Source organism: Hemicordylus capensis, chromosome 4 (genome assembly GCF_027244095.1).
Source record: "Hemicordylus capensis ecotype Gifberg chromosome 4, rHemCap1.1.pri, whole genome shotgun sequence".
Taxonomy (NCBI): domain Eukaryota; kingdom Metazoa; phylum Chordata; class Lepidosauria; order Squamata; family Cordylidae; genus Hemicordylus; species Hemicordylus capensis.
The window spans coordinates 280,459,753-280,474,148 of NC_069660.1; the positions used below are offsets into that span (position 1 = coordinate 280,459,753).

General features: G+C 40.8%; 1 protein-coding gene and 1 long non-coding RNA gene across 5 annotated transcripts; one reads left to right on the forward strand and one right to left on the reverse strand.

Annotated features, from left to right (window-relative positions):
• Positions 1-281: 281 nt before the first annotated feature.
• Positions 282-11,566, reverse strand: C4H8orf88 (chromosome 4 C8orf88 homolog). Of its 4 annotated transcripts, XM_053246333.1 has the most exons (7): positions 11,260-11,566; positions 8,088-8,187; positions 7,161-7,257; positions 4,723-4,814; positions 3,789-3,873; positions 2,446-2,552; positions 282-442 (listed from the first exon to the last, which is right to left on the reverse strand). In XM_053246333.1, the coding sequence occupies exons 3-7, from the start codon at positions 7,228-7,230 to the stop codon at positions 389-391; spliced, it is 408 nt and encodes a 135-aa protein (XP_053102308.1). In that variant the 5' UTR covers positions 7,231-7,257; positions 8,088-8,187; positions 11,260-11,566; the 3' UTR covers positions 282-388. The 4 variants fall into 4 exon arrangements, with proteins under 4 accessions (XP_053102308.1, XP_053102306.1, XP_053102307.1 ...); XM_053246331.1 differs by lacking the exon at positions 8,088-8,187 and having other exon boundaries at positions 11,260-11,544; XM_053246332.1 differs by lacking the exons at positions 8,088-8,187; positions 11,260-11,566 and adding an exon at positions 10,795-11,211.
• Positions 11,464-12,473, forward strand: LOC128323364 (uncharacterized). The gene is made up of 2 exons (XR_008306229.1): positions 11,464-11,540; positions 11,770-12,473. It is a non-coding gene; the product is annotated as an uncharacterized LOC128323364 (long non-coding RNA).
• Positions 12,474-14,396: the final 1,923 nt, after the last annotated feature.

A 14,396-nucleotide genomic window follows, 5' to 3' on the forward strand; every position in this document is an offset into this window, starting at 1 on the left:
ACCACTACAATAGTTCAATGAAAAAAGTATTGGTTCAAAGTTATATAACACCTGAAGTGGATTCACATACATTTTTTCTGTTAAAAACAGCTTTACTTCCGACATGAACCGATGGCTACACCAACTGTAAAAGATAAATTTGATTACAGTCTATTTGTATTACAGATTACATTTCCTTAATTTTCAGTGTTGAAAAAATTCCTTATCTTCAGAAAGACCTATCGTTGCTTGCAGTAGGTAGCAAAAAGCTTTTCTACAAGACAAAAAGCCAACACACCAAGTTTAGTTAATGAAGAGTTACAATGTATTTTTTTTATTAAAAGCGACAGAAAGATAAACAAAGAAAACAAGGTTGAATATGATCTTGGAACTTATTGTTCCAATTACATTATTCAGAAATTGAGTTTTTTTTCATAAGTTCCAGTGTTTCTGAAAGTAACTCCTGGGAAAGTAAATCAATTTAATCATTAGTGTTATGGTTCTGGTACATTTAAGCCATTCAAAGCTGGATGCTGCTGAAGCATTTTTCCAGTTTGAAGCGATGCACATATCTGTAGTCATTAGGATTAACTCAAAATCAGTATAGTTAACACATCATCATCTTAGGTTCCACAGGAAAGTCATATCCTGAAATATCATGAATTGTCCAAAGACATCCTTCTAAAATTGTGGTACAACAGGACAATACCAGAATGCATAGTCAATCAGCACATACAACTGAACATCCTCAGAATGTATCTAGAGTAGTGTGATAAATTGTGTATCGTCTGTGCAACAGGTATCTCCAAGCACAAAAATTGCCACACGGCCCTGAGGGACATATTTTCCATAGACACAGCGGAGTTCAGAGAGAAGAGATCTGTGAAAATTGTCCCCAAACCCACAGCACTAGGGCAGCGTTAGTCTGGGTGTCAACCAGCATCTATATTAAAACTTTGCAAAGACATTCTCCTCTAACTTAGAAGCGTTTCTTAACACTTGATCATTCTGTAAAATCAAAGTTAATGGGGGCAATTTCAACTTCTGAGGCAATTTCAACTTCTGCCGCATTACTTGAAGGCTGAACTTGAAATTCTAAGCAAGTATTTAAGGAACTTGGAGCAGACGGCCTACATAAAATAAATAAGAGAATACTCCTACAAGGAAGCATAGATTATCAATGACCAAATGTGTTGTTTTAAAATACTGATCCAGCTCATAAAAGCAAGCTGGGGGCGGGGTGGATGAAGAATACCCCAATACTTCCATGAGATTCAGTTTACCTCTTGATGGTCTTATTACAATCCACCCCCTGCTCCCCAGACTGGCTTTTAAAATCCACGGGGTTTATAAACAACCTGGGTTTTCTTGAGGAGAGCTGATAACAGGAGAATGCTTAAAATAACTTTAGTGTGCTGCATGAAGAACATTCTTGATCACAGCACTATCATCATAACTATTACAGGAATGACTGAATTACTAAGTATTGAAAACACAAGACCAATATTTACAAATTATACAATACTTCATCTCTTACAATAATCAGTGCTACACATTGTAGATCTCCTGAGTAATCCAACTGATTTGTACATGGATATTAGTAGTAGCTATTTGAAAAATTTAGATTAATCTTGCCATAAGAAGAATAAGTTAGTTCCAATAATTAGCAGGCCTGTGCAATATTGGATTTCAAATATCAGAAAGGGCCTTTATATTGGTGATATTCGAGCTATCAGAAATAATTCCAATCTGAAATAGGAAAGTCTATATTGAATCAGAATTATCCAGTATGGTATCAGAATATTGGGTCTAATATTGGAGCATGAAACGTCAGCAGAAATAAGAACGGGAGTCTCAATTTGTTTTCCCTATTGTGGCTCAGGAAAAAAGGCCATCTTCTGCCATCTATCTATCCGCCCATGCATTAATTCAGGCTATTTGTAGTTTAATTTTTACATTTACCACTTTAAAAAGCAAGTGGGAGCTTCTCGGATTTTACATCACTTGAACTCCGATTCTTGGATTCACATAACTTTTTGCCACAAATCCTCTGTTGTGAGTACAATTTCAAGGTTACTTAAAAAAAATAATTAAAAGTCAATGGATGGAAAAATATTTAACTGAAATTCAATATACAGAGTCCCAGACTACAGGTGTGCCTAATTTCAGAGCTCTTTGCCCAGCCATTTTCCCCCGTAAAAATAAATTTCCCCATACTCTAGGGGATTTTTTTCCAACAGTTATCAGAATTCTGACTGGAAATCTGAGAATAATATTTAAATTATTAAATATTTTAACCCAATAGCCGGAGGACCCAATACCAATATCTATCGTATTGGATCAGATATTTCTGATTGTGTACAGGCCTAATAATTCATGTGTGTGTTGGTAGAAGCATGCAACACCGAACACAGAAGTAGTCACTTCAATTCTTCCTCTGGCTTAGTCAGAAATAAACACACTCACTGGTTTTTCAAGTACAATTGGATGATCAGGAAGAAATTCTGGTTTCTTCTGAGCAAGTGAAACCTCCGAAAGCTTCAAGAGGACATCTCTACTGTATGTTATTCTCTCTGTCAACATAAAATTAGAGAATGAAAATGTCAGGCTGATTACACAGGTGTACAAAATAAAAACCAAGGTATTCGTACGAGTTAGAAATCCATGCAATTTATTTAGGATGCTAATGCTCACAGATAATATTGGCAGAAGTCGAATTGTGTGGGAAGTCATGAAGAATTTAGGTTTGCTACAGTACAAGAGACAAAATGATGGTTTTTGGAAGTTTATTAGATGCTACTTGTTCTACAGCAATTCTGAATTCCAGAGACTGTGGGATAACCATTTACACATAAACTGAGTTCAGACATAAGGGTAGACCATGGCTTCCCACTACAAGAATAAGCCTTGGGGAGTTATGGGTTTGCATACTATTTCTTTTGCACATGAGGAGGAGAGCTAATATTTTACTTCCAGTTTGACCAAAACTACAGCTCATCAAATTCAAATGCAATGTTGTGCTGTGGTTTAGTACAAACTGAAAAGCAAACACTTTTGGTTCCCTCTTGCATGTGAAGGAGTGGGGAGCATAGGCAAGTCTGCAGCTCTTAGGTTTTTCCTTGCAGTGGGAAACTTCCCTTTATGACTGAGCCCAATCAAGGCTTTAAGGTAGGACTTCTACACATCAGTCATACTACAATGGGACAGAAAGTGTCAAGCAACTGATATGTAGGTTATCCCATTAATCTCCAATGGGGGGGGGGGGGCTTTGAGTTAGTATTTTTGTCTATCTGAACAAATGCCTTAACATGAGTAAATTACCATTCTACTTTGCATGGTCAGGCCAACCCCAAACGTTAAAACCACACAAAGTTAAGGTCCAAGTTCAATGTATACTCCTATGTAAATGTGCATAGTCTAGGTCAGGCCTGCTCAACTTAGGCCCCCCAGCTGTTTTTGGACTACAACTCCCATAACCCCCAACCACAGTGGCTAATACCAGGGATTATGGGAATTGTAGGCCAACATCTGCAGAAGGGCCGAAGTTGAGCAGCCCTGGTCTAGGTGAAGTATCTTCTAGGTTTTTCTGCAGCCACTCAATCCTGATGTGAATAGGCCCAACAAAAGAAGTGTCCCAATCAAAATATCTGTTTTAAATTATTTTAATTGTAAACCGCCCAGACACGTAGGTTTTGGGCGGTATAGAAATATTTTAAATAAATAAAAATAAATATATGGTATTTTGTTAAGAGTTCACAGTTCTCCCAAAGTTTATACTATTTTTCAACATGTATATACACAAAGCTTACCTTTTGTGACTTCAGGTTTATGGTGCTCCGAAAGACTAGGAACCAGAGTTTCATTTAAGACCAGCATTCCATTAGATTTACACATCTTTAAAAAAGGAAAAGAGAGAGAGACTAAGCAAAAAGTTTATCTTGTTACTTTAGTCTAACCACTTGTCTGGTCACCATTAGTGACCTGCAGTTGAGATTTGGGCAAGTAATTGGGCCTGTTTGTTTGCTGTGCCTCTGTAGGTAATAGCACATTCAGCAACATTCCAAGTGGGAATAGTGTTCCTCCTGGCTGGTTTATGTATTTAGTATTTTTGTATACCACCCCAAACTCACGTCTCTGGGTGGTTTACAGTAAACGTAATAGAAAAAGCATTAGACACAATGTAAAACAAGGCACAATAATAGTTGCTGGTAGTCACCATCTTTTTTGGAGTAGAATGGATCAGAAATGACTTGGGTTCACTTCCTGCCTTACTAGAGACTAAAACGAGATGACAACTAGCATCAGCTGAAAACAAGGAACATTATCCCTTCTTCAAATGCTGTTGAATCCTCTGCTGTCCACAGGGGCATGGCAAAAGGAGTAGTTTCTTTTTTGAAAGGTCCTCACCACGGTCATACTTCATTTAAAAGTGTTTGAGAGAATTAAACACCAGTTCTCAAACACAATTTTTAAAGGAGTAATAATACAGACATTCAAGGAAGAGATTTGAGTGTGTAAATGCTATAGAATTACTTACTTCTGCTTAGATAGTGGGCACAAGCAACCAAAAGTCACCATCATGCAAAATATTTTACAATCCCTCTCATTCACTATCACAGTCTCAAAGTAATTAGTTCCATTATACAGATTACTGAAAAATTAAGAATCAGCAGTTCAACACTCAACTGTAGTAGTCCAGAATACAGTGACATAACTATTAATTTCATTTACTAGACTACTCACCCAGTTAATTTCATTATGCAAGCATACAGGAGTGCTGCATGGAAGTTTAGCCTGGAAGCTGAAAGTGGTTGCTGATACTGTGGAAACAGATGCTGTTGAAACAAGTCAATAATATGTTTACCAATTCTTTGTTAGTGCGTTGAAGATACCCTTCCATCCTCTAAACCAGGGATCCTCAACGTTGGGCCCCCAGATGTTAGTGGACTTCAACTCCCATAATCCCAAACCCCAGTGGCCTTTGGTTGGGGATTATGGGAGTTGAAGTCCAATAACATCTGGGGGCCCAACGTTGAGGATCCCTGCAAAACAACCTCTAAAAACTAGATATTCAAATCCAAAGCAATAAATGCAAACAGTCTGCACATAATGGACTACTAACGGTAATCTTGCTGCCAGTGCGGTGGGGTTTGAGGGGGGAAAGATAGGAATAGCTTTGCTGCCCTTTCTCCCCCCACTCCACCCATCACTTTAAGAGGGCACAACCTGAACATGAGATGAGTAGGCTTATCCTACAAAGGGCAGACCTGTGAATAATACAAACTAAAGATATGAAGGCCTGAGAGTGGAGAAAGAAACCCTGTTCTTTCAAAGAAATGTTTTCTAGTCTTTTCAGCAGGAAAACCGGGGTGGGGGACCACCTCTTATGTAGTATTCTCTCTTTCAGAATAAGTAAACTACTTCATAACGTGTTTTAACACAACATTGTTAACTTACAACTGAATGAATAGGGGGAAATTTTCATTGCTACAGAGTTTGTCTGCATTACTACTCAAGCAGTATGCTTAGATCTGGAAAAATACTTTGAAATGTTGCAGAACATGGATCATCTTCAGATACTTAGTCCGAACTATGAGCCTACCAAGCATATTGCTCTTGCTCCTTTTGTTTCTCACTTGTCTCAGACTCAAAGGTCAAAGAAATGAGAGAAATAAACTATTTTGGCAACAGAGTTCTGGATAGAGGCAAGAGGATCAAAGTGAGACAAAATGACTACCAGAGAAGAGATCATTTCAGTGATCAAGGAAAGAATTACCAGGGCATGACCCAGAATTTTCACCAAGAGGAAGGGCTGTGTTTTGGCAATGTTGAAAAGCAGTATGACTTCATGACACACCAAATAAGAAGAACAAAGTGGGTAGGAGAAGAGGGAATGTATATGACTCTGTATATATAAATAAAGAGCCAAAAAATCATGCATATTCAACAGCAACACTGTTAAAAGAGAGGTTACAAAGAAGGGAGTGCTCAGGGGAAAGTTGAGAAGTTAAAATAAAAAAGAAAGGCTGTGAAATTTTTCCTCACAGCGATACTCAAGCTCTGTCCGCGGAGCGAAGCAGGACTGGAACTGGGGGTGAGTGACAGCTGTCTGGATACATATGATCGATCTGAATTTTGATTGGTCCTGTCTCGGAGCATGCAGAACTTGATAACCCGTCACGTTAGGATGCCCTCCCCATACCAAGGAAAAAGGTATAGACCAACAATCATTTAGTATGCTAGAAATATTATTTTAGTAGCTTAGAGATTAGTTGTGTATTCTAAAGTTCAGAACACAAAGATCTGGAGTAATATATCTTGAGCTGTACACTGATCCAAAACTACTTGTAAGCACTGTTTGCTTGGGACCTCTTATAGATCAAGGTCAGGTGACGGTCAGGGAATGCAGAACCCTTAATAGCCTTAGATTATTAATCTTTTATCTTAGTTTTGCAATAGGGCCCTGTTTTATTTTACATGCACTGGATGAGAGGGTTGCATGTATATCAATATATTCATATTATATTGTGACTGTTGCTGGTGTCTATCTTATGTTTCTTTTTAGATTGTGAGCCTTTTGGGGACAGGGATCCATCTGATTTTATTTATTATTTCTCTGTGTAAACCACCCTGAGCCATTTGTGGAAGGGCAGTATAGAAATAAATAAATAAATAAAATAAAATAATACAGGTGGCCTTTGTTATCCACGTTTTTGCATATCTACGGACAGGTCTTAGAGACCCAGTTTCTTTATCCATGATCTAAAAAGATCATGGTTTTGAGTGGCTGGAATTGACTTCCAATGTCATTTTACAGTTCAGAGCCATTTTGTGGCTCTTTAAAATTGCATGATTTTTTTGCAAAAGATCAGAGGAATTGGGGGTTTGGGGGGCATTGCTTGAGAACAAGGTACAGTATTTTATTTCTCCTATTTCTGCCTCCCCACTGCTTTTTAGCCCTTTTTGTGTACGTAGGAGTCTAACCCCTGGATTCCCATATGGGTAATGTTACGTTATTCACAGTTTTCATATTCGCTCTTACAGGTGAGAACTGAATGCCTGCGAATAACCAGGACCATCTATGAATGGCCACCATATGAAGCAACTACTAATGCAGATTCCTAAAGGCCCACAAGAAAATTCCACATTATATCATACTCCAAAATCACCAAAACACTTACCATGAGGGGAGAGGTGGCGTGCAGGTCGTGCTGGTTGAAGGGACTTGCCAATCATTCTTTTTGTTTCCATTTTTAAAAAATACGCTGAGGCGTCATACTTTTTAAAGCAAAGTACACATACACGCAAATGGTCAGAAAAAGCTTTCAGAAATTAGGTGTAGCTTAAGCAACTAGTCTTCAGGATGTGAATGCCTGTCCCCTGTGCCACTCGGTCTGACCTTCTATTCTAGAGTGGGCAAACTTGACCCTCCAGCTGTTGCTGAACTACAACTCCCCTGGCCACAATAAATACATTGTGACTGGGGATGATGGGAGTTGTAGTTCAACACAGCTGGAGAGCCAAGTTTGTCCACCCCTGTTCTATTCACTCCATGCTCAAATTTGTGCCCTGCCCTTATTCTTCCTCACTCTATCAACAAAACAAAACAAAAGGACTCAAAAATTTTATGAACATATGAATGATAAAAATCCTTAATCATCCATAATCTTATTCAATGGTTTCTTAATACGCTTGTACTAAACTTATGCCCCAGTTAGCATTATATTTCAAGTGAATATAGGTTCAATCACTAAAGCTGCAATCCTATGCACACTTACTTGGGAGCAAGTCCCATTGAATATAGTGGGACATATTTCTAAGTAAAGATGCATAGGATTGCACTGAAAATCTTCTGTTTAATAAGCAACTTTAATTGTTGCTTACTGCTTTGACATAAGTATCAGCATGTCTGAAACAGTACACAACAACCCAAAGTTCTATTAACACAATTTACTCACTTGTAAGGTTTGGAGACATTTGTCCAAGAGACAAGCTAAGCAGACAAGGAGACACTATAAGATTACCTTTTTAAAAATCATAATTGTGCATTGATGATGTAGTGTAATTGCTTCATGTAATGTTAATTTATTTCACTGCCTTAAACATACCAATGGAAAGGTGGGAGTGAAAGACAAACCATGGTCATTGCAGGCAAGAGTTGCTGATATTATCTTCTATCACCTGGTTGTATCCAAAGGCTCCCTTCCTCTGGAAGAAGAGAACCTTTGAATGAAACTCCTTGTGCTTATCCCTTTTTAAATTCAGTTCTACAGAAGCACATTACGATCTCCCAACAGTGAATATGATTATTCAAGTATTTATTTAAAAAGATTATTTATTCAACATTTCTATAAACGAGTGTTTTAGCAGTCTATATATTAATTACCAAAAATAGCAAGGAGTTGTAAAAAAGGTAGACTAGTCCCTAAAATTTATTAAGCCATTATGTGTGTCTGTAATTATTTGATTACAATAAAGCATACAAGTTCAGCATATGTGAGACAGATATTCTTACAAGACCACCTTGATGACCTGGATTTGATTCCACAAAAGCTTGTGTTGAATAATTGTGTTAGTTTTCAAAGTCCCCCACAATGTCTTTTGTTGTTTTTGCTGCAACAGACTAACATGGCAACTCCTCTGTAATTTATAGACTTTATTCACATGCATTTAAGCACCTTTGTAAGCACTCAATACTTTAAACAGCATTTATGTAGAATAGTGATTACCACTACCAAAGATGTGAAGATACATAAGCCTCTATAGAAAGTCAGGTTTTGTTCAATCCAAAAACGGAACAAAACCTTAAACTAGTTTGCCTTTTTAAATGGCAGTACATTGACTGGATAATTCAGAACTACAATTACTATCATAGTTTTAGTGAGCTGGCATGGATCACAACATATGTTACAGTTGTTTTGTTTTTTAAAGTATTTAATACAACTATTTATAAGAATTGCAGGTGCCATATTAAAGTAGCATTCCTTCTTGCTCACACAGAAAGGATTATCTCAAAGGTGATGCTTACTGCGATATACATTAGGGATGTGCACAGACCTGTTTGGAGGCTCTTTAATGGGCCTCCAAACAGGTTCAAATACTGGCCAGCTCAAAGGTTTGATGGCGGTATGTGCGTGCCTGTCTGCCTTTAAGGGCGGGGGAGGATGCACTCCCCACCCCCGCATTTCCCCTGCCAGCACTCGATTTCCTAGAAGTCCATTGGGGTGGCAGCATATCTCCCTGCTGCTCCCTTTAGTTACCGGAGGTAACCGGAAGTACTCAAAATGCACGGCACACTCTCTCGTGCGGACATCAGGTGTGTGTGTGTGATGTGTGCAGGCACATCAAGTACTTCCAGTTACATAGGAACACAGGAAGCTGCCATATACTGTCAGACCATTGGTCTATCTAGCTCAGTATTGTCTTCACAGGCTGGCAGCAGCTTCTCCAGGGTTGCAGGCTACATCTGGTAAAGGGGGCAATGGGGTGGTATGCTGCCGCCCCAATGGACTTTTAGGAAACCGAGCACCAGTGGGGGAAATGTGGCGGCGGGGGTGAGTTAAGTGCATCCCCCCCCCGCCGGTAAAGTTATCCCCCCGACTGGTTCCGTGCACATCCCTAATACACATATCCTCTAACAAGCAAGGAGGATTGTCAGAACTACTGTTTTTAACCATATACAAGTGTGCAGATTTAACCAGGTAAACCACAAGTTTAATTGACCATGATTTCTTTAATAAGGTTAACAGCTCTGCTAGCTGCAGAAGAGGTGCAACAAAGCAAGAGATCCATAATTAGCTATGCAGTTCATTGCCTTCCTTCAATGCAGGAATACCACTTCTTTTAGCAAAGATGGGGATATAGACATAATAGTACAGTAGCAGCTTCCTTTCAGAGGCAAACATCACTCCATCCATATCCCATTTAGCTCAAGGGGCTAAAAACAGGACAAATGACTTAACACATTTATTTGGGTCCTTACTCTCCAAAAATGCCACTGTACTATGCTTATGTTTTTGTCTTTCCTGTGAGAAACAGCATGAATAAAATATTTAGGAATTTTAATCCCATCTTTCTGTAACACAAAATATGTTAAAACCTTTTAAAGCAAAAACAAGGACTAGTACACCCTTCCTGTTCTAAAACCCCCATATCTTCCAAGTCAAAACTATTCTAGCACCCAAGGAAAACAGGGTGCTCAAACCCTAGTTTTCTCTGCTCTCTAACCCCCTAAATTGCACCTTTTTAATAGACTTCTCTCTTGCCACTGGAAGTCTCTGCTTCTCACACAGAGGGGCCCACGCACACAGACTTCATCCCATGGCTCATATTCCTCTTTCTTAGGGAAAGGGGAAATCTTTCCAACCCATCATTATTCTCCTCCACAATAAGAATAAAGCTTAAATGAACATACTGCACCACTGCCTCTTACTAGAATGGCATCTTAAATTGAATCCCCTGAAAATTGCACTTTTACGGAGAACTGAACTAAGCATTCCCTTGCCAGAAACAGGACACAGTGCTAGAAGCAACTCCAAATGAATGTCTATCAGAACTGTAAAAGAGTGAAGCCTAGAAAGTGCACAGAATCAGACTGCAGATGTTTAAAGAAATCAAATGAACTTGTATCTGGGTTGGGTTGTGATCCCAATGAACTTCTTTAGCAGTTCGAAGATGTACTTAAAGTTGACAAGTTAGAATTCTTAACCTTCAAATAATCTTTTCCAGGTGATTTGTAACACGCGACAGTTTCTTTGGTTGCTGTTTTTAAAAAGAAACTTAATGGTCAAACACGCATACATAGAGGCAACTTACAGCCGAAAAGTCAGCGAGAGATCCAAGAGGAAACGGCTTTACATCCCCTTTTACCAAAGCATTTCATGAAGTTCACACACTCTCCAATGGGAAGAACCAAAACTCCAAACTAACAAGGTTGCGAGCAAAGAATGTATCTACTCCGAGCCTCTGGGAGAAGATTTCTTTTTTCCCTTCCCAGGCGTCTTAGGCTGGGGGCTTAGGCTAGGCTCGAACCCCCAGTTCCACACCTCGTAAGAGGTTCCCTCACGCAGAACACCGCAGAATCCCGCTCTCAGAAAAAAAAACCGAGTGCGCAGGCGCACTCTGCCCTCTCCTCGTTACCTCGCCCCCAGCTCTCCCTCAGAACAAGTCGCGCCTCCCAGACCCGTTTTTCCGTTGTCGTTCTACTTTATTTACTTTATTACTTTTCTCAACTTCCCGCTACTCTGAGAGGACGCTGGGTCACCGACAGCAGCTACTTACCAGTAGTAGTAATGGTAGTGCCACGGACTCAAATCCGTGGAGTCAGGCGGCAACCGCCTACTACTGTTACCGCCACAGCCGCCGCCCTCACACGCCCAGACTGCACGAGATGGGGCGGGCCCGGGAGAAGGAGTGGGCGGGGCCGTGGGCGGGGCCATGGGCATAAACCCCGCCCACCTCGGCTAACTGCTCAACGGTCCGCCATGCGGAACGCGTCTTCTGAAGGGCGAGAGCGCGCGGGTGTTGTTGCCAATGCCGATTCGACGGTGTTGCGGCTGTTGGTGCGTCGCGCGCTTGGCTAGCCTTGCTCACCAGTCACGCCCCTTCACTCCCCCCCCCCCTGCTCGCACCCCGCAGAGAAGAAATGGAAAACGAAGAGAGCGCTTCCCGTCCGCAGTCCTTTTCGTGTTGTCCTGTTGCTCCTAGTAGTATCTCAGAGGGCGGCGAGAGTTAGCGCTCTCTCTACCGAATCTCGCACGAGGATCATTAATACTATTTTTTTTCCCCTAGAGAACTTACAGTGACTAGGACTGCGATGCTAGGCGCTCTTCCTTGGGCGGGGGAAGAAACTCTAAATAGGCACAGGATCGACGGAGCTCGATGAAATCCAAATGGAGAGGCGAGGAGCTTACCACTTTCCAGCCTGTGTATACTTCGTCGACCAGCCGCGGCCCGTGGGCAGTGTTCAGTAAAGCCTACTCCCAGGAAATATGCATAGGATTGCATTGTGAGAAACGTACGGCACAATCCTATGCATGTTTACTAAGGTCTCATTTAGGTGCAGGCCCTGCATGCTTCTTGCGAGTGTAAGTCTCATGGAACACAATGGAACTTTTGAGTAAACAAGCACGCATGGAATTGCACACTCTTCGTCTGCAATCCTAAACATACCGTAAATCCCATTGGACACTGTGCAGGAGCAACTCTAAAACAACTATTACGGTATGAGGGAGCAAAGCCCTGGCAAAGAACATTACTGTTGGACCACAACTCCCATTACCCCTAGGCGGGGATGATAACATGATGAGGACCCAAGTTTGAGAACCCTGAGTTAAGGTAATCAATTTGTCTCCCACTTACGTGGCTGCACTGGTTTCTACAGTGAAGCTAATGAATGAGGCTTCTTTTAAAAAAACCACACACAAACAAACACAGGCCTTTCAAAATAATTCAAGCTATAGACCATAATATTCTATGACTGAATTGTGTGACACTTTGCTGTAAAGTTTCAGTCTGGTGGATGGGGGAACCAGTCAAAGTATTTTGGAGCATCTGCTACACATGGCTGCAGTCCTGCAAACACTTTCCTGGGGGTTGAGAGTAAGCTTCATTGAGTGCAGTTGGACTTACTTCTGAGTAAGCCTGCCTAGAATTTCAAGAACAAAAAATATTTATATACCACTTTTCAACAAAAGTTTCCAAAGCGGTTTACACAGAGAAAAAATAAATAAAGATGGATCCCTGTTCCCAAAGGGCTATTAACACTCTAAAAAGACTCATAGGATAGATACCAGTCAGCAGGTACTGTGCTGGGGGTGGATAGGGCCAGTTACTCTCCCCACTGCTAAATAAATAGCATCACCACATTAAAAAGGTGCCTCTTTGCCCAGTTAACAGTAAACATACAATGGAATGGGGATAGAGGAAATAGGTAGAATAGGGAAATTAAGTTTCATATAATGTCAGAGTGAAGAAATGTGATCATGACAGGCATTTAAATCCAGTACAGGATCAGGCTACACATGAATTAAGAAAGCTGCTGGATGGGAGAGTTTTACTGTAACAGAATATTTTGTTAATGGTGAACATGGCTATGACAACACATGCCGTAGTTACATCAAAGTTGGATTACTGGAACATGCTTGACATAGAACTGCTGTTGAAGAGTGTTCAGCTAATCCAAAATGTGGCTACTAGTTTTGATTGGAGCTTGCAGTTCCATTGCCCACTTGCATGGGCTTCCACTTCCAGTTCATTTCCGAGCCCAATTCAAGGTGCTGGCTATTATCATTTAAAGCCTTAAATGGCTTAGGACAAGGTTACATGAAGGACCATCTGCTCCATCATGAGCCATCTGCTTACTGCAGCTGGTGCAAAAAATAAACATATGAGCACTCCTGTACGAGACCACAGCCTTATTCAGACATTACATTGTATGTTTGTACAGATGTCAGTGCACATGACGTGATTTTGTGTGAATGACTGTACATATATTTATTTTTAAAGTACAGACTCCCTCAAATGCAGGGTGCAGATAGGAACTGTACTACTCTACACATGTTAGCCATAATGTGTGAATAACTGTACATGTGTACCAGGGGTGTAGAATGGGCCCAGAGACAAGATTTTAAAATGTGCCCCCCTCCCCAACTGAAGCTCAGCTCATGAAGTAAAGAAATCTTAAATGAGGCTGAATAGTGGTAACAAAAAGCATTGTTATACCTATCTATCTACTATGTGCCACAATAGATATTTTTTAAAAGGTTTTGTAAATCGTGGACAATGCAAGTCATTTAATGATACTAGAGAAAGTCATGCTGTTCTGGTAGCTCCAGGTCTTCACACTCACATCAGTTTGGGAGGATGAATACAACTGAAGGAAGCCTGGGTGGGTGCACAGCTGGGGGAGTCAGTCATGTGACTTGCCTTGGGGGGGCCCAAGGCAGGGGGGCCCCAGACAACTGTCTCCCCTTGCCCTATTATAGTTACGCCCCTGATGTGTACAGATCTCTCATCTGTTGTACAAAACATGTGAATAGGACTCAGGGTCCATCAAAGCAGCATTCTGTTCCCTACAGCTGCCAACCAGGTGCTTTTGGGAAGCTCACAAGCAAGACCCAAAGGCAATGGCCTCCTCAGAAGACCCCTCAGCAGTTGGTATTCAAGAGTATACCATCTCAGACACATAAGTTTCAATTCAGACTTTACCTCCCCAACGCATACTATTGAAAGGGGTGTGTGCTCCCCTCATGATGTATTTCATGACGTCCCAGCCTGTTCTTGCACCATTGCCGGTTGTTGGGGGAAGAGACACTGTTCATCCTAATGAATAGCTCTACATGCACTCCATATAAAAGTTTAGACTTATTTGGAGTGATGGATGCACACTGGCCCCTGTTAACTGCATGGCCTGGGCA